This window comes from Tympanuchus pallidicinctus, unplaced genomic scaffold (genome assembly GCF_026119805.1).
Source record: "Tympanuchus pallidicinctus isolate F22 unplaced genomic scaffold, pur_lepc_1.0 scaffold18, whole genome shotgun sequence".
NCBI classification, from domain to species: Eukaryota; Metazoa; Chordata; class Aves; order Galliformes; family Phasianidae; genus Tympanuchus; species Tympanuchus pallidicinctus.
Genome location: NW_026294699.1, coordinates 3,109,893 through 3,129,486, shown reverse-complemented (window position 1 = coordinate 3,129,486; position 19,594 = coordinate 3,109,893). Strand labels below are relative to the sequence as shown.

The 19,594-nt window shown below is 55.3% G+C and overlaps 1 protein-coding gene across 1 annotated transcript; it reads left to right on the top strand.

Annotated features, from left to right (window-relative positions):
- Positions 1-153: 153 nt before the first annotated feature.
- MRPL28 (mitochondrial ribosomal protein L28) lies at positions 154-3,291 on the top strand. Its single transcript, XM_052680382.1, has 5 exons — positions 154-470; positions 551-703; positions 914-1,048; positions 1,708-1,794; positions 2,873-3,291. The coding sequence occupies exons 1-5, from the start codon at positions 183-185 to the stop codon at positions 2,963-2,965; spliced, it is 756 nt and encodes a 251-aa protein (XP_052536342.1). The 5' UTR covers positions 154-182; the 3' UTR covers positions 2,966-3,291.
- Positions 3,292-19,594: the final 16,303 nt, after the last annotated feature.

Sequence of the window (19,594 nt, the reverse complement as noted above, 5' to 3'; positions counted from 1 at the left end):
CTTACTGTGCGCGGGGCGTCTGAGTACTGGAGGGGGTGTGAGGAACGCGGTCGCGAATCGACCCTCGCCGGCCACCGTCGGCCCGTCCCTCTCAGCGCCGTCCCGCCAGCCAATGGAAAGCCGCCCCACCCTCCACTTCCGATCGCGAGTGCCGCTGGGACCGGAAGCGGAAGGTAGCGGCGATGCCGCTGCACAAGGTCCCGCCGCGGCTGTGGCCGAAGCTGCGGCTGCAGGAAGGGATCTGCGCGCGGCTGCCCGCGCACTACCTGGCGCAGCTGAACGACGACACGCAGCCCACGCCGGTGCACTGGCGGCCGCTGGGCGTGCGGTACCGGAGGAACCCGCGCACCGGGGAGCGGGAGCGCGTGCAGGACGTGCCGGTGCCCGTGTTCCTGCCGCGTGCCGCTGACGAGGGGCTGTGGGGCGGCGAGGGCTGGATCCGCGGCTTCCGCTACGCGAACAATGATAAGGTGAGGCCTCCCTTCCTCCCCACCCTCGGGCTGCCCGCTGGGCTCGGCTCTGCTCTGACCGCCTGCCCGCCTGTCCGCAGCTCTCCGCGCGGGTGCCGAAGATCTGGAAGCCGCAGCTGTTCGAGCGGCAGTTTTACAGCGAGATCCTGGACGCCAAGCTCACCATCACCGTCACCATGCGCACGCTGGACCTCATCGACCAGGCCTACGGCTTTGACTTCTACATCCTGAAGGCAAGGCCCCGTGTCGGCCCTGACTGCCCTCTGTGCCCCTGGACCGAGAGCTGCACCTGCTGGGCTCTGGGGGTGGCTGAGGGACTCCTCTCCCGTGTGTCTGCCCTGGGGACCTGCAGGCACACAGCCGGCTCTGCCCGCTCTGACACACTTGTGTGTTCTGTAGCTCCTGTGCTGTGCCTGTCAGTGTAATTTATTTTCTCTCCCCAGACCCCAAAAGCAGATATGTGCTCGAAGTTGGGAATGGATTTGAAGCGAACGATGCTGCTGCGACTGGCACGGAGGGATCCCAAGCTGCATCCTGATGACCCGGCCAAGAGGGAGGCGATTTATGACAAGTACCGGGTGTGTATTGGGCCCGTGGTCCTGGCTCTGCTGCTTGCAGTCCTTGTTCTGGTGCTGCAGTGATGTCTCCTGCTTATCCCCACTGGTGCTGTGTTGTTCACTGTGTTGCAGTGCAAACGAGCTCATTCTTCTCTGTTCAGGGTGATAAGCATGGCTGCAGAAGATCTAAACTTCTTTGCCAGCTGTTTCTTATCTCCCTGTGGGTTGTTGTAGTTTTCTTACTGACCAGTTAGCAAGACAAACCTCTCTTTTTGGTGTGAACCAGCACTAAGCGCTGGTAGGAGCACACACTGCCTACAGCAGGCAGGAATTTGGCAGGGATCCCTGTCTGCCTGGGTGCCGTTGCTTCACTTTGTGTGATGATGGGCACTGGCATAGAAACAGCACTGGTTTCCACAGTCTGTAGGATTGTGCTGAGAAGCAGTTACTGAACTGTTCAGAAGAGAGGCAGAGCAGTTTACATGATGATGTATTTGCTTGCAAAGGGAAAAGAAGAAAAGGGAAGAGGGCTTTGGCTGCAGGAAGTGGAATGAGCAGAGGAACAGTGTTTCAGGCTTATCTGTGGTAATGTTCCTACTGGGTCATTTGTGTGAGTGGGTCTGGAGGGGATTTGCATGTTACTCTCCTGGAAGACACTCTACCATCCGTTTTTATTGCAGGAATTTGTGATTCCAGAAGAGGAAGCTGAATGGGTTGGCTTGAGTTTAGAAGAAGCAATAGAAAAGCAGAGGCTGCTAGAAAAAAAGGTGAGTTTCTGAGGCAGTGCTGTCCTGCAAGCACAGAGGTAGCTTAGCTGCACTAGGCTGCACATGCAGTTGATCTGAGCATCCTGAGAGCTTCTTGTCAAAGGAAGTAGCACTCCAAAATTCCTGAGCAGCTGTTTGAGCCCAGTTAAATCTGGGAGCTCGAAAGATGGTGTTCAAATCCTTTGCAAGATCTTATCCTCAAGTCAGGGGATGGATGTGTAGTGGGGATGATTCTCTTCCTGTCAACGCAAACATCTTTGCCTTTGGCTCTGTTCTATAATACAACTTGGATGCACGTTCAGGGCTGACTCGGTTTTGTGACCTTTGGTGACAGCAGCTCTGTTAGAAGCAGCATGTCAAGGAGAGCACACCAGATTGCTGCTGAGGCGTGGGCCTGGCTGGGCTGGGCTGGGGTCTCTTGGTGACATTTCCCCAAGACCTGTTTCCTCCTGTTGAGGGTGCTGGGCCCTGCACTGCGTAGGGCTCCAGCTTCTTCAAAGAGCGTGTTCTTTTGACATGCTTCAGAGCAGCCCTGACCTGGGGTAACAGGAGAAGGGAGGCAGGTGGTTTGAGAAGGAAAGGGGCCCCTGGGAGCTGCTGCTGATTCGCATGGATGGGCAAAACTAGAAAAGCTGAGGAATGTCCCACACAGGTGCCTGTGATCTTTGAGGCCACTTTACAGAGCTGAACAGCTGTTGTAGGTAGAGGAGTAGCATAGCGAGTTGCTTTGTTCATGTACTGAACAAACCCAGCCCATCTTGCACTGGTTGTAACCATCAGCACTCCTACAGCACTGGCTCTCTGGACCCAGCTGCATGCAGGGGAAAAGGCCCTTGTCTTGAATGAGGCATTCATGAATCTCACCAACATCAGAGATCGCAGATGAAGTACTGTGGGTGTTGTACTTCCCAGGCTGCTTTCTGTTGCCCTTGCCAGGCTGCAGACTGGATAAACGATGCACAGTTTGATAGCACATGTGTGAAAGTAGGGTTGGTACAGTTGGGCACCTTCCTGGCGTTCATCTTAGACCAGCTGCTGCTCAGGCTTTCAGAGTAGCTTAATCTCCTCTTTGTTGCAGGACCCCGTCCCACTCTTCAAGGTGTATGCTGAGGAGCTCGTCAACCAGCTGAAAGAACAGGCACTTGAGAAGGAGAAGGAAAGAAATGCATAGAGCAGAACTCCCTGCTACAGATGAAGCTGCAGGGTTCTGAGAGCCTTCTGTGTGAGCCACACGTGTGGAAGAGGCGATGCGATGAGCGTGCCAGGGAGCATGTTGCAGTTATCAACATCTGATTACAGCAGCCTGAATTCCACTGAGGAGTTGTCCTTGTTGCCTGAAGAAAGGTTTTCTGTCCTCTGGTCTCTAAAAGCTTTTTTGTAAGACTGACTTGATGTGGTGGTTCTGCCTGTGCAAGTAGTTGATTGCTGTTTAGTTTGATCCTGGTATAAAATGAAATATTATGCGTCTTGAGAATATCAGTAAACTTTTCTCTGATATTCACTGGTCATTAGTGTGTGGCAGGGGCTGCAGGATGTAGCTGTGGTGCATCTTAGATCAGTCCCCAGTTCTGTTCTGCAGAGGAGAGAAGATTGTGCCCTGAAAGGACGACCTGGAATTGTGTTGGATCCATCTCAGCCTGTATCCGAACCAACAGATGAGTGTGGCATGGCTATGCAGGCCCTGGCTGCACTGCGTTTGAGCAGGAGGCTCAGCACTGCAGGGGACAGCTTGGGTGGCAGAAGCTGGGGTGTTTCCAGCCTGCTTGCACGTCCCAGCTCTGGCAAGTCCAGATTCCCAAGAACAAACTTGCACAGAAGGTCACATTTGCCTAATTAATGATTTCTTAGCTAGGCCAACACAATGACATTTGCTTAACTTCTCCCTCTCCTGCAACTGAGCCAAGCGGGAAGCTGCTGCCCAGCTCCTCCAGGGACCCTGACATTCTGCCCTCATTAGAGATAATTAGCTGGGACAAGTTCTTCGTTGACAGCTCTGCTCATCATTAGGGCTAGCACAGCTCATGCATTTTAATGCAGCTCTGAGCAAAGCTGCTGCCAGTGGCTCTGTCCCTGGAACGTGCTGGTTCCGTGGCTGTGTGGTTGGCTCTGCTGCATCCTGGCATCTCAGCCCTGCTCTGTGATGGTGGGGGGGTGTTTGGGATGGCTGGTGGGGCAGATATCAGCTCTTTCTTACCTGAGCCTGGGTTTTAGGTACATCTTGCAGTCCTGTGGTGCCCATATTCCTCAAAGGAGATCTTTGGCCCAGCTGCAGTGCTGCCAGCACTGTCCTTGGAGGTGACTGTTCCTCAGCACTTCTCATCAGGCATGCATGTTCTGCAGGATTTGCCATCTTAGGAAGGAGGAAGGAGGCAGGTGAAATGGGAGCTTTCAGCCAGATGTAGGAGAGAGCTCCTGTCCCACTGGGGCAGGGCTAACGCCAGCTCTGCACAAGTGCATTAGGAGCTGTTCTGTGGGTAAGAGATTGGAGGCATGCATCATCCTGCCTCAGTTGTGATGGCTGAATGGATTCTGCGTTCTTCAGCTAGCAAGGAGCCCAGGCTTTGCACTTTTGCCTTCCCAAGCAAGGGCTGGTGCTTTGAAACCACGTTTGAATTTTTGTCTGTCTCACTTGTGGTTCCAAGCAAATCATAGCCACTGATCTGAGAACTTGCTTGAGGTTAAGGCTGCATTCCTCCACCAACTGAGCCATTTAAATTAATGAATAAATGAGTATTTTACTTGTAAATTCTCAACAGACCCATCTTGTGCTCAAACGCTAAGTAATACTTTGGGAGCTCTAACAAAAGCAGCAGTTTTGTGTTGGAGGGACAGAGATGGAGAGACAGCAGCATCTCCGAGTCTGAGATGTTCCGAACAACAGCGCCAGGCCCTGAGAAACCTGTTCTAGTGCTGCAGCCAGCTCTGCTTGGAGCAGGAGGATGGGCTGGAGACCTCCAGAGGTCCCTCCAGCCTCATTTTTTCTGTGATTCCACTCCTAGGAGTTAATCCACCTTGTGAAGCTCCCTGTAAAGCAGCCACGAGCTTGAGGAGGAGTCAGAAATGAAGCACAAAGGCCAGCTGCTGTGCTGGATGGAGGGGGAAAGCCCACTTGGGCAGGGGGAGAAGGAGTCTAATAGCTCTGCTCCTCTGGGGCATGGAAAGCCACCACCCTGCTCAAAGCTCCTTCTGTGCTCCCTCTTCCTCCCATATGTGCACAGAAGTAGCTCAACATGCGAAATCGCCGCCTCACAGGGATCAGCTGCAGGTTGGCACAATGGAACTGCCAACCGTGTTTTAGGTCACCAGGGGCAGTGGTGACAGCTGGGACAGTGTGAGCAGAGCTCCAGTGCTGCAGCTGCAGGCTGTGGGGCCAGGCTGTGCCCAGTACTGGACCCTGCAGCTCTCCATCACAGAGCAGCTTCCTGCTGGCTCCCGGCTGCCCCGGCCCAGGACTCGAGGTGAGGAATGGCTGCCTCCACTTGTGGCTGCTGTGTGGAGGGCATGAGGTGGGGCAGGAGGGCTGTGGGGCAGCCCTGGGACCTGGCCGTGAGTCCTTTTGCTTCAGCGTGCTCTGCCATTCTATGTGCACCTCCATCACATGTCTTCTCTAGGCAGCCATTGCCATGGCAACACTTAAGGTGGTGCTGATTCAGTCCAGTTAAAGCACAGAAGATTGGCTTTAGGGAGATGGAGCTCGTGCTTGGCCTGCAGGGTGCCTTGAGGTGTCCCCTCACTGTGGGCCCTGTGGGACCCATTGCCCTGGGGCTGGTGGTCCCAGGCAGAGGCAGCAGAGGGATGGAAAGCACCGGGAAGATGCAGCTCCTGCACCCTGGGCTCTTCCCGCAGTGCTGCTGACATGGCTGGGGCTGGCAGAGCCCGGTGTGTCAGTGAGAGGCCTGTGGTCAGTGTGAGGGGCTGGCAGCCATTTTGTGACAGTGCATCCTCACCCCATAGTAGAGCTGGTGCTGCTCTGCTACGTGGCTATGGCTGTGCTGGGCTGCAAAGCAGCGCTCTGTCCCTCCTGAGAGAGCAGCTCTGCTGTGTGGATTTTTCCTCATATGCATTACTCTGCTTTGATGAACTCCTGCCCATCCTGCCGGCTCCTGTGGCAGCTCCTCCTCACCAGCGCTCTCTTCCTTGCCCTGCACTGTTCATCAGCACAAGCTTCAGCTCTTGAAAGACAGCAGGACCTCCATTGCTCTCCTGGCTCTGTTTGTTGGAGCTTCTGAACCCCAACCTGAGCTGTTGGATACAACGCCTGAGAGCATACAAATGCACAGACAGGCAGGTAGAGCATCTGCCTCCTATCTTTAATATATTACGTGTTGAGGCATAAGCCATTTTCCAAAGGCTGCCTAGTGTTCAGAGCAGCAGAGGAAAGCATCCAGGCGCAGCAGCGTGCACCAGGCACTGGGGCTGAGCACTCCTGGCCCTGCCCTCGCTACCTCCAGCTCGTGCCGGGCTGCTTCTGTGCTTTGTTTCCTGAAGCAGCTCTATGTGATGAGGAGAAGCGGTGGGTTCCCATAGGGATGTCCAGAGGGCTGGGAGGTGCCTCCCATGGCAGCAGTGCTAGCAGCTGGGGATGGGGGGAGAGAGGGGCAGAGTGTGGTAAGACTCTGCAGGGAGCACAGCAGCATGAGGAGGCGCAGCGGGGCTGGTGGTGGCTGTGTGCAGGCAGAGCTCTGGCGGCTCTGAGCCAGGAGTTACCATGGGAACCGACAGAGGATGCTCCTCGTGTGCAGAGCAGAGGTGCATGGTATTGGTACCTGCGGCCATGCATGGCATCAAGCCTTCAGCTGGTGCCCACGCTTTGCTCTAAGCCACCTGTGGCCATGCAGCGAGCAGGCACTGAGCTGGGGCTGCAGCAGTGGGATCTGCGTGCTGCTCGTTGCTCTGAGCGGCTCCCCTTGGCCCTGCTGGAGCTGAGCTGCACGCTGAACTGGGGCCAGCAGCATCCTGCGTGCAGCTGGCCGGCGTGTTTGTGTAAGCAGAGCCTGCCCGGCTGTACCAACAGCCGCCTGTTTGTCCGCGTGTGGGTGGTGAGAGCCCTGACGTCAGTGCCTGCCTTTCATCTCCCCCGCACGGCTGGGCTCCCCGCGAGCAGCAGGACGGTGTGCCCGACTCACCGGCACCAGCTGAGCTGTGCAGCAGTGCCTGCTCCACGCTGCAGCTGCAGACGGGGCCAGAAGTAGTGATGGCATGGGTGCTCTCCTTGCCGGTCTGTGGCGAGCGCTGCAGAGCTGCTTGGCTGCTGGTCTTCCCTTTAGGGTTCTTCTCCAGGGATCTGTGCGGCTGCCCACAGCTTGGGGGCAGTTTAGAAATAGACCGTGTTGGTCATCAGTGTTGTTCATCCTTTGGGTTGTGCTCCTCAAAAGCACCTCTTGCTCACTCCGTGTGCTTGTTGCAGATCTGGGACAGCTCTCGGTTGGGCTGGGGGGAGGCAGGGAGAGCCCATCTCCAGGTTGGTGCTGCTGCTCAGTCCCACATCTCTGAGGGCTCTGTGCCCTTCTGCCAAGCACCCTGTAATGCCCAGGCACCAGAGTGGTGTGCGCTCTGCTGGTGTCATCCTGAGCCCATGCAGCAATGCTGAGAGGTGTGATATGGCACAGGGACAGATCTGGAACCTGGGGGGGTCCCCCTGGCACCATGTGGCAGCCACAGCCTCTGCCTGAGCCCTGGTGGTACTCAGGACAGCTGGAGACGAGGGCACAGCAGTGTCTGCCTTGAGTCTGCTGATGAGTCTGTGCATTCACGTTCCAAAAATGAGCCCACAGTCTCCTAATTCTTCGGGATGGTCCTATGAAGTGTCCTGTGTGCTCCCTGTGTGCTGCCTCCAACCACACAGAGGTACAACCAAAACCCCATTCCATGCCCCTCAAAGCTTTTGGTGACAACGCTGTCTCCAGCCAGCACAGCTGTACCTCATGCACCACGCTTTCCTCCCTCGCTGCTGACACCTTCCAGGCTGGCTGCTCCAGGAGGCAGACTTCCCTTTACACATCATCTGGCCTTCCCCACGAGGATAATGCTTTGATAATATTTACACAGGTGTCCACAAATTCTGCTCCCGGTAGCATTTCTTCTCACCTGCAGGGACAGGTGTCTGACACAGTGCCCTGCTGTTTCCGGGATCTCCCTGCAGGAGATAAAAGGGAAAAGGGATGCTGTGTCCACCAGGTGGTTCTGGGCAGCGGGTGCACAGGGCTAAGGGAGCTTTGAGCTGTCACTCTTGGCCCCACGTCCTTTCAGCCTCGTTTGTCACTGTGTGTCGATGTCACACTCTGTGTCCTTGCAGCAGCACAGAGTTGGGAAGGGAGCAGGGCCGCACCATGGGGCAGCTCAGGGCCACCTTCCTGGCCCTGCAGTGGGGCTGAGCAGGACGAGGGGGATGACCCACAGCTACAAACACGCTCCCCATCTGACCATGTAGCTTTCCTTTTTGATTCTCAGTGAGCCGATTCTCTCTTCTTCCCTGCGTCCCATATGCAGGCATCATCCCATGTGCCTACAAGGCCTGGAGGACACATGGAAGAGGAAGGGAGCGGTGTTTTGTACAGTTCTGCAGTGCCAGACCATCCCTGCAGGTCGGCACGGCCCCACGGCTGCAATCCCACTGCACTGCTCCTCTCCACAGAGGGTGCCATGAGGTGCGGTTTCTCTCCCTGCAGCTCCCTTTGTTCCCGCAGTCCACCCAGCTGTCACATTCTCCCTACACCCCTTTTTCTTCTGTTTTCATGGAGCTCTGTGCAGCTGTCAGCGCTGAGCACTGCAGGCAGGATGACACTGTGAGGTCTGTGCGGGCATCCTGGTGCTATGCCAGGTGCTGGCTTGCTGTCCTTTGGCTGAAGCACGTATCCCTGGGTGGCAGGGACTGGCCTGTGGCTGTGTTCCAGTTCCTGGGAGCAGGATTGGTGCTGGTGGCCCATTGGACGCTGCCTGCAGGACCCAACGGCCACGAGCACCAATCCTGCTCCCATGGGCCTGGTGGGCCACATGCGTGGGGCTGGCAGCAAGGCACCTCTGCAGCTGATTGCATTGTGTATTGCTCTGCCTATCACCATCAAACACCCTCCAGGAGCAAAAAGGGTCTCTGTGCTAGAAACAGTGCAGCCAGCAGGACAGCGAGCTGATAATCCCTGTGTACTTGGTGCTGGTGAGGCCACACCTCAAATGTCGAGTGTGGTTCAGCGCCCCTCACTGCAAGAAAGACTCTGAGAGTGTGTCCAGAGAGGGGCAGTGGAGCTGTGAGGGGTCTGAAACACAAGTCTAATGGGAAGCAGATGGGTGAGCTGGGGCTCTTCAGTCTGGAGAAGAGGAGGCTCAGGGGAGACCTCATTGCCCTCCACACCTGAAAAGAGGCTGTGGCGAGGTGAGAGTCAGCCTCTGCTTCTGGGTAACAGTGATAGGATGGGAGGTTGCAAGCTGTGCCTGGGCACTTCAGATTGGGCGTTAGGAAATGTTCCTGCTCAGAAAGAGCGGTGCTGCAGTGGCACTGCTGCACAGGAGTGGTGGGGTCACCGTCCATGGAGGTGCTCCAGAACAGTGCGGATGTGGCACGGAAAGATGAGGGCAGCGGGCACGGAGGGGTGGGTTGGGGTTGGATTTGATGACTTTTGTGGTCTTTTCCAACTTGAATGATTCCATACTTGGCCTCAGAGCCTGGCACTGATAGCACGGCCGGGCCAAGGGCAGAACTTCAAGCAGCCCAGCACAAGGTTGGCAGCACTTCAGCTCAGTGCAGCTCTGTTCCCAGCAACGTTCCCATTCCCAGCGCTCCACATTGCTTCCCCACCTGGACAGAGCCGTCTGAAGGTTGGCTGTGCCTGGGAGAACCCAGCGCTGAGGAGGACAACGATGATGATGATGATGAGGGCTGCAGCGTGGTGCCGGGCGGCCCCGCGTGGAGTCATTGTGCAGCTGGTGGGGAGCGGCTGGCCCGGGGGAGGCAGCGCTGTCTGCAACAGCGTTCAAAGAGTTTTGCTTAAGTGTTGCTGCTCTTCAGGGCTTCCTCCAGAAAAAAAGAAAAAAAAAAAAAAAGAAAAAGGAAAAAAAAGAGGGGAGAGAGAAAGAAGATAAATCTTTCCATGCAGGATGAAAGCGGCCTGTCTTGACTATTTACCCAGCAATTATAAGTAAATCGGTGGTGCCTAAAGGGGCTGGTTGCCATAGTTACAATAGGATTGGAAGGACCATCATTTGGTCCTGGCCGCAGCCAATCAGGCTGAGAAGCCAAAGCTGCAATATAAAGTAAAGATTCCCATCTTCCAGCCACACAGTTGCCAAGAAAGGGAAATAGGTTCAAGAGTGTTGGAAAGTGCTCCGGACAGCAAGCAGGGCGGCTGCTCCTGTCATGGCGGACTGCGAAAACCCAGGCGGCGCGCGACGCAGCGGGGCAGGCAGGTGAGAAATCCCAACGCTCCCCATCTCCCCGCTCATTGTTCTCCTTCGCCACGGCCCCCGCCGCCCCACCCCACCCGCGGCCACCACCGACCCCCTCGCCCCAGCCCCAAAACCCACAATGAAACCCCCTTCGGGCGAGAGACAAAGAGATCCGTGCGGAAAAACGCTCCACCATTCTCCCCAAATTGTGATCGTAGGCCTTTCAAATCAAATTTCGCAAAGCAGCTTCATCAAAGGCCCCCAGCTGGGAGACGCAAGCCCCATATTCCTGCCTCCCACACGGCCCCCCCAGGTCTTGGATGGTGCGACAATCGCACACAAAGTCAGCGCGGCTCGAGAAGAGTGTTTGCAAGAAAAGGGGGGAAAAAAAGAGAAAAAGCGAGAGCGAGAAAGAGCGGTGCCTAAATTGATCATAGTCTCCAAATCTCATTACTCGAGACTTCTGAGGACGGATATTTCCAAAGGCTGCTATTAAAGACTTGTAAATGGAGCCCCTTTATGAGATCAAAGCCCAAGGGCCGGGCGCAGGGCGTGCGGTGGCTGTTGTGGCGGTGGCGGAGGGGCGAGCGGAGCCGCAGGATGCTGGGGGAGCCTTCCTCCCCTGCTGCTGCTGCCCTCCATGTTTCCAGTGTCGCTGCTGCCGCTGCGTGACCCATCTTGCAATGGATGCTGCGAGCGTGATGTCGGGCAGAGCCGAACGCCGCCCCGGCTCCCAGCGACTGGAATGGAGATGGGCGAACTCCACCACCCGCAGCGCCGGGGATGGAGAGAGAGTCCCCAAACTCAAGCAGCCCCCTTCCAAAATTTCATAGTAATAAATGAGCTTATTCCAGTCGGGACCTCTCGGGACACCTCGAATTGCAGATCAGCTCGCGGCTTAGGGCGCTGGCTCCGTGGGGCCGTCCTGGCCTTGGGTCTTCTCCGTTGGGTCTCTTTTTCTCCCAGAGTTGCGGCATCTCGCTGCCTTGTTGGCCGTGGGCAGAAGGGCCGAGGACAAAGGGAGGTGGACAGAAGTTGCACGACTTTCTCTTCCCGCTGCCTCCCCTCAGATAAGGGCTGATTTCTGTTGTCGGTGACACATTCAGCTCCGGGCAGCATTCCCAGCACCAGCACCACCAGCAGGCAGGCGCCCCATCATATTCATGGAAAGCAAACTCACAGATGGTAAAATAACAGAGTCGTGTATGTTTCAAAGAGACCTTCTATGTCAATTGTTATATTATTAGGTAAACTCTAAGAAGAAAATCTTTTAATCCACTGTGGCTAATCCAGTCCACTTTTGTTGGCTAGGACATATTCAGCATCAACAAAAGGCTCTGGCCGACGAACACCGGCATACATAATGTATTTATAACTCCGGGAGCTGGCTGGGCAGCTCCCAGAAAGAGACACTCCTCGGGCCCACAGCAGGGGCCGGAGCAGAGGATTTGCCCGACTTTTATCAGTTTTATTTTCATTTCAAAGAACCCGACCGATATTTTCACTGCATTGCTTACCAGGCGAGGCACAAAGAGGGCAGGGACATTCCTGGCTCCAGGCAGCCCCACAGCCCGGACCTGCAGGGATCCGCACCCTTCATCTCCCTCTGTGTCCTGGGCAGCACGGGGGCACGGAATGGCCGGGCCTGAGGAAATGCATCCAGGCACCAGGCAGGGAGCATGGGGCCCTGAGGTGCCCGGAGTGCCGGGATGGAGGCGGATGGGACGGGGAGCACCGTGCCTTCTGGGAGGATGCAGTACTTCAGCAACGCAGGCAGGTCTGTATATCCCATATATCCCACCCAGCCCCTCTGCCACGTGCTGGGGACAGGGAGAGCTGGAGCGGTGCCCCAGGACAGACTGTGGAGTGCTGTCCCCATGGGGACAGGCTGTGGGAGCAGAGGAGCCATCAGGAGGTGTTGGCTGGGCACTGCCAACTGTCCCCAGAACAGCAATCCTGGTCCCCTGGGATCTATGTGGGCTTTGCTTGGAAGGTGTCATCACTTTGGGAGCGGAGAGCTCACCTTCCTGCAGCACTGGGGATATCAGTAATACCATAGCACTGCTGATGGCAAGCACTGAGCACGGGAAGGCTGGAAGGTGTGCAGGGCTGCCAGGAAGGGACGTGGAGTGAAGCACAGAGACAGACTATGTCCTCACACACTGGGGAAGCTGCTGCCACATGAAGATGCATAGCCCAAGGTCTGCAAAGCTTGGTGTTGTGTACCCACCACCACGTTTCATCATGCTTCAGCCAATTGTAACTGTAAGAGTCAGGATGAAACATAATCTGAGGCCTGATTCACTCACGTTTGCCTGCCCTGGGCTCTCCTGTCTCCTGCAGCGTATGAGGCTGTCTCCACGCCAGACAATGCTTGTCTCCATTGCAGGACTTGTGGCAGAGGAGATATATTGGTAAGAGCAGCCCCAGGACAGCCAGAGCAGGGAACGTGTCCTCTGCCAGAAGATGGGGAGTGCACCTCACAAAGCCTGCGGGCCATCAGGCTGCTGCCTGCTCCCACCATAGCAGAAGGGCTGTGTGAGGTCGAGGACATGGTTGGCACGAGCACAGATGGTGTGAGATGGCTGCAGAGGGGCAGAACCTGGAAGGTGGCTCCAGCCCTGCAGAGCAGGAGGAACAGCAGCTTCCGCAGTGTCCCGATGGGGACAGGAGCCCCAGGGCTGGGAGGCAGCACCGCGTCATGAGGTCAGCCCGAGTCCCAGTGCTGCAGAAAGGTCACTGACAGCCATGGGGCACTTGCCCTGATGCTTCCATCTGTGCACAGCAGGGGACAGAGCAGGCTGCAGTGTGTTCACAGCCGCTGCTGAACAGCCCTCCCTGCCCCCAGACGCCCTGGGCTCAGGCTCTGCTTCCTCCACTGCTCCCAGCCCTCGATTGCTCTGCTCTGGTCCTCCTTTGTCATGGGGTGGGCACGGTTTGTGGGGTGGCAGAGGCATCACAAACCTGTTTCCAGCAGCAGTCAGACAGTTCACCTGCCTGCTGGGGCATGTGGAGGGAACTGTAGCAATAAAACAGGATGGGGTTTTGCACAGGATAGAAGATACTGGATACCTCTGATTGACACAGAAATGCTGACAGAAGGGGCCTGGGCAGCCCATACCAACATCCAGTGCTGGAGCAGCTCAGCTCAGGCCTCAGAGCAAATCCTGAACTCCAGAGGCAGAAACCCCCCACCTCTCTGTTTCCTCTCTCCCAGTGAACTACTTTCTGAGCATTTTTTCCACCTCTGAATCACGACAACTCCGAGACATTTCACATTTGTTCACTCGGAGACACCTGGACACACACTGCACCTCGACCTTCCCCCTGCTGCATGGAATCCCATCCATGAGGAGTGGCCTCTCCTGGTGCCAGTCTTGGGGACCTCCCAGCAGCATGAGGACGGTGGCACTCAGGACTTTCCCAGCTCAGTGCTGGCGACCCTGGGGGTCTCCACGGCCCATCCAAGATGGTTTTTGAGGTTCAGAGGCCCCATGCTGATGTGAAGTCCTAAAATTGGCCAGCATGGATGTAGGAGGAGGGAGGAAGTGCTCTATCACTACTTATTGATGTAAGCTGTGGTTTCCTGCTGCCAAAGAAGCATCTGTGGCATCTGATGAAGGTCCCAAGGTTCCCTATGCCACCCTCTGCAGCACAGCCCTGCCAGCATCCATCACAGGATCCAGAGCAACCAACACCTTCTCCATCAACTCCTGTCCCCCATAATACATCCCATACAAATCAGAACTCACTCTGCCCTGTCTGAAAGGTGTGAAGCAGTGAGCAAAATCACTCTGAGGGAGAAATAAGGAGCAGCCACTCATCTTTGCAGCTTCACGCTGCTGTTGATCTCTGTAGCTCTTTGAGCCAGGCTTTCTAGGCTGCAGGATGGGAGACCAGGAGGTTTCCCCACCTGGCTCTTAGTAGGGAAGCCTAACGAGCAGAGCTCATTAGATCAGAAACCTGGGAGCTCAGCTGAAAATTCAGTGCTTCTTGCATTAAGGGGCAGCATGGACATGGTTGTGGGGTCTCAGCATACAGGATCTGTTTCAGAGGGAATCAGCACTTGTTCCAGGGAGCTATGTTGGGAGATGATGAACAGGGTGCTGGGGCCTCTCCATGGATGCTCATCTCAGCAGCAGTGTGAGGACTGCCATGCTTTACCTCTGCCAAGCTGCTGTGCTGGAGATCCCACCTCAAGTGCTGCTCTGGGGCTGAAGAAGCCTATATATTTTCTTAAGAAAGTGTGATAAAATTCTGAATGATCCTCTCCTGAGTGAAGGAGGTGTGGATGTGAGGATCAAGTTTTCCTTGCTTCTTCCAAGAGCAGAATGAGTTTGCTGCTCAAAAACTAGCAACCCTGTGCCAGCCAGCAAGGAAACGTGCTGTGGATTTTGGCAGACCCCCTACAGCAGGAGCTGGCTTCCTCCATGCATGGTTTCTCCACTCCGGGGTCTCAGTTTGCTGCTCTTTGGATTCCTCTCCACTAAAAAGCATGTTGCGAGAGGTGAGGCAACCCAGTGCACCCAAGAATTCCAGCTGGCTGCTGTGGTGTTCCTAGAAAGATGTCCTTATTTGAACACATGAACAGGAGCTCCTGGGCTGCAGCATTAACATTAATAAACACTTGAGAAGAGGATAACAGGGAGCATCCACAGAATGGGCTGAGCCTTCCTGCCCCACTGGGCTGGGGTCAGCTTTGACTGACACGCTTATCTGTGGAGAAAATGCGTTTCCATCAGCAGCACCCCATGTGATTCCTTGTCTCAGCCCAGGTTTGGCTGCTTTGGACCTGAGTAAACCAGCCCCAGCATCAACTGCCAATGGAACTTCACGGGTTGGAAGCTTTCCTGGAAGAGGACAATGCCAAACTGAGATCTGGACTGTACCATGAACACACAGAGCGTGTGCAGGTGAAATGATTCCCAGAGCTGTCCTGAGCACACGAGTGATTCTGAGATTTCCTCCCAAAGTTCATTGTGCCTCTCAAAGCTGAACAGAAACCCGTGGGCCGCTACAGGACTCATGATCAGGAGCTCACTGACCATCTTCTCTATCTCTGGGAAGAACCTCCATGACGGGTGAGCCAGGAGCTCAAGCACTCACACTGCAGGCTGAGCTGCTGATCAGGATCGTATGAAAGCACTCCAGCTGAACGTCTGTACAGGCTGTAGGACAGACATCAAGGCGTCGCCGAGTGCTGAGCTTGCTTTTGCCAGCTGGGCTAGTGACCACATCTAAGCCTAAGATCTTTCACAACATTGCAAAACACATCCACAAGAGTGGAGCAACCAATATTTCCAGCAGTGCTCTTGACATCAGCTTTTCTTTACCGCCGACCAGCTGATTGGGATTATTGATGGATGGATAAAAGATGCACCTGATACAGGAGTGTCAGGTTCAAACACCTTGAATTGGCAGGGGTAGGCAGCAGGGCTCACCTGTCCCAGTGCAGCATCACGGAGCTGTCAGCTGAGCTCTGTGCTCCTGTCTGAGGATGGTGACTGCTGTGCACTCACATCCCATCACGTTGTGGAGGCAGGTGGCAGCCACGAAGGGACAGCAGGCAATGCCTTGCAGCAGGTGGGTGAGCCCCAGGTGCACAGCAGGGTGTGGGGATCAAGGACAGGAGTGCCCCACAGCCACCACTCCCTTCTCTGGCTCTGTGTGACCAGTAGTGCCACCGTACCACGACCAGAGTCCTTGTGCACAGACAGGACCATCACAGCACGGCTCACGGCAGATGGGGAGTCTGGGCACACAGATCCCTCACCATTCCTGGATCCCAACCTCCTGGCCAGCCCTGGAGCACTCCTGGCATCCTTGGCCTTGAGGCTGCCTGCGAGCGGGCTCTGCGCCACAGCTTTTTTGTGTCCCTCACAGCACAGCAGTGCTGCCAGGTCACCAAGCTGCCATTTCAATATCCTTCCCTGCTGACCATCACCTTGTGTAGCCCCAGCACCCGCAGGGGATGAGCTGACATCTTTTCTCTCTGCAGAGCAGCACTGCTGGGACACATGGAGACTGCATCCCATCCACGGCCACCCGAGAGGAGCAGAGAGCCCAGCAGCACAGAGCATGGAGCGGCAGGCCTGGGGACACAGACCCAAGACGGATCCCACAGGTGGGTGTGGGAAGCTGCGTCAGCCTGGGATGTCACCTGGGGGTGCCCCCCTTTACTGACCAGTGATGAAAAGCACTACCAAGTGTGGCCTTGCTGGTGGCATGGCACATGCCTGAAGGGAGGCTCACCCACACCCCAAAAGCCTCAGTCCCCTAGGAGCAGTCCTACTGCTGCTGCAAGATCCTGGCAGTTACTTTCTTCTTTGTCCCAGCTGTGTTGCACAGACCATGCCTGTTGGTGTGCTCAGGCCTCAGAGTTTGAGTGCAGTGCTGCCAGCCAGCCTGGCAGAACCCAACAGACAGGAGGCTACTGGTACCCAAATGTCCAGCACCCTGGGAGCCTAGTGCCCACCCCAACCCACTGCAAGGCAACGTCCCTGTGAGATCTGGAGGTGCTGGGTTTCACATGCACCTGCCTGCCTGTATGGGCATCACAGGGCATGCAGGGCTCAGCACCCAGATGGCAGAATGACTCCAAGGGTGGCTGCATTGTCCAGAGGTGAGCAGGCAGTGTAGATCAGAATGGGGGAGTCTCTAGCTGAATGTTCAGGTTTGCAATTCAAGGACTTGAATTTTGACTTGTAGCTTCAATTCCATAGCTTCTGCTGCAGGTTGGACAGTTCATCAGCCACAGATGACTTTGCTAAAAGAAAGTGCACTTATCCCAGGTCACTGTCACTGTGAGACGGAAATAACTGTCAGCTTATTGATGGCTGCCCTCAACCCCCTTCCAGTGCAGGCTGAGGGGATGTAATGGTCACTGTTGTAGATAGCGACTTCTAATACATACCATGTCCTGCTTTACATGGACTAGGTGGTCAGACCTGAGCAGAAACTGGGAGATTTTGGGGCAGAAAGATGAGAAGGAAAGCCCAAGAGTTACTTGAGGCAGTTAGTCCAGGGAGGCATGGAGAAAAATATCCAAACCAATGGGTGTTGGTGCAGCCAAGGGCAAAAGAACCATAGGCAGGCAGGCCATGCCAAATGGGCAGAAAGCTGCTATTAGCCATTACTAGTTATTGCCCTCACTACAGAGGTGCAGGAGCAAGCAGGAGACAGCTGCCAGTGAGCTGCTGTGCTCTCCCTGGTCAGACAGGAGAAGTTCTGGATTCCTGATCCTCTGTGCAGCTTATTTAGCCAATGCTAGGGACTGTGGATTCACGTGTGGTCTTTATAAAACAATAATAATAATAAAGCAGTATCGGAGCAAAAAGGCATAAGCTGTTTGGAGGCAGTGTCCAGAAGGACAGACTGGTGGTAGAGAGGGGACAATCCCAGGGCAGCATAGAGGTGGCCCTAACGTTCACCCAGTGCATCACAAGGAGGCAGAGCTCAACACAAGCTGTGTCTGGGGGAGTGCCAGCCCTGTCTGTGAAAAGGTGGCTGCTGCATACGGTCTTAAATTTCATTCGGTCAGTGGTTTGCCTCCAGTTCTGTAACTGGGAGCCAGACTGGGCTGGAACAAGTGTTTCTCTGCTTCACCCCTTTTGCCCAGCACTGGAGGCAAATTCAAGCTGAGGAATTTGGGTGTGTTCATCTCTCCCAGGGCAGTGAATTGAAAGGAGGTGGGATGCGCTGGCACCCCGCAGAACCTGCACTGCAAGCCATGGTGTGAGAAACAGAGAGCAGTTCCTGCTGCACTGCAGATGCCTTTGGGGAACTGACATTGTTAGGGATGGACTCACAGCCCACATCCACCCTGGCACAGCTGCCTTGGGTATCCCCACTGTGCCAGTGGGCAGGAGCTGCCTCCCAGACCCCATCCCAGTTGTACTCAGGCCCACTCCTCACCCTTTGCTCTCACACCAGCTGTGTCTGTGGCTCTGGCTGTCTTCCACATCACAGCAGTGCCGCTGGGCTATAGATGCCTCTCCGTCAGCTGGGGTCTTCATTGTGCCTGGCCCCCATTCTGAGGTGACCCAGCTGCCTGCAGTGCCCAGCAGCCAAGTGCTTCCAATGCCCTGTGCCATGATGCTGATACTTCTTTCTTGACTGCCAGCATGTTTTCCCCCTCCTCCTCTGCAGGTATCACTTTGCCAGTGGTCCAGGAGCTAAAAGTGTCCTCTCCCATCCATTTCTTGCATCCTTTTACCCTGTTTCTCAGCAGCCCTCTTTTCCATTGCTGTTTATGTAGCCAAACTGTTTCCTGCCTCTTAAATGAATGGACTTCAGGTGTGCGTAGAGGGTGAGGTAAGCAGCAGGAGAGCTGCTCCTCACCTTCAGTAGGGATCATTTAAGATCTGTGTGTCCCAGTCTCTCAAGCTTTCCAGTCACCCAAAAGGCCCTCAGGGCTTTCAGCCCTAACCTTAAGGATCTCTACTGGGAGCCGAGGGCTCCCCCAGCCCTTTCCATCAGGCAGCCCTGACTACATCTCACAGGCATCCACTGCAACACAGCCAAACAGGGCTGAGAAACCCCAGGAGGCTGTTAGCCCTTTGCACAGCGGTGGTGGCTGATTCTGTTTCCCATATTGAGCACATCTCTGGGCAGCTGCTCCCTGAGATTTCCACAGCTAGCACGTTGGTGGGAGGCAGACCCAGGTGGGGAGGAAGGCTGTTTGAAGAGAGCTGTTAGGCTTAGATGTCTGTCAAGCGGCTTCAGGGTATTTCTGTTTGTTCCCAGTTCCGAAAAAGCTTTTCTATAAAACCTAAATTTGGGACCAGCAATGACCTGCGAGGGTCGTTTTAAATTACAGCCAAAGGTTGAACAGCACCATCTAGTGCACTCTGTCCCAAAAAATGCCAGCGCTGGAGGAACACCATCCCTCACACACTTGCACCACCCGTGGCAGGGCTCTGCTATTAGAAGTGTGCATGGGATGTTATCATACCATCAACCATCAAACATCAGCATTACTGACCCACCATGCTTCGGGCAAGCCAGGCAGCAGGTGAGATTAAAACCAAGCTCCACAAGCACAGGTTTATTGGCACAGGAGCTGGTCCCAGATATTAACTGGGAATACCACACAGCTGATACAAACATCCAGGAGATTCCCCAAACCCCCTGAAGCTCACTTCCTGGCACAGGCACGAAGGGATTTTGGAGGCCAAGTACGTGGGGCAGACGGCGTGGCTGAGCAGGGATCTTCTTGTAGAGCTTAGATGGAAAAGGGAAGTGCAAGGCCACTGGAAGCAAGGTCAGATGTGGGAGGGCTACAGAGGTGCTGTTTACCTCTGTGAGGAGAAAATTTGTGCAGGTAAAGCTGAATTACAGTTGGAGCTGGATAGTAGAGTGAGGGACAAAAAAAGGAGCTGTTTTAAGTATGTTAACAGCAAGAGGTCAGATGTTGGTCTGT

Excerpts from the sequence above, each read along its gene's own strand:
- MRPL28 (XM_052680382.1), top strand. The coding sequence starts at position 183 with ATGCCGCTGCACAAGGTCCCGCCGCGGCTGTGGCCGAAGCTGCGGCTG. Across the intron at positions 471-550 it reads GCTACGCGAACAATGATAAG|CTCTCCGCGCGGGTGCCGAA; the intron begins GTGAGGCCTCCC and ends GCCTGTCCGCAG. Across the intron at positions 1,795-2,872 it reads AGAGGCTGCTAGAAAAAAAG|GACCCCGTCCCACTCTTCAA; the intron begins GTGAGTTTCTGA and ends TCTTTGTTGCAG.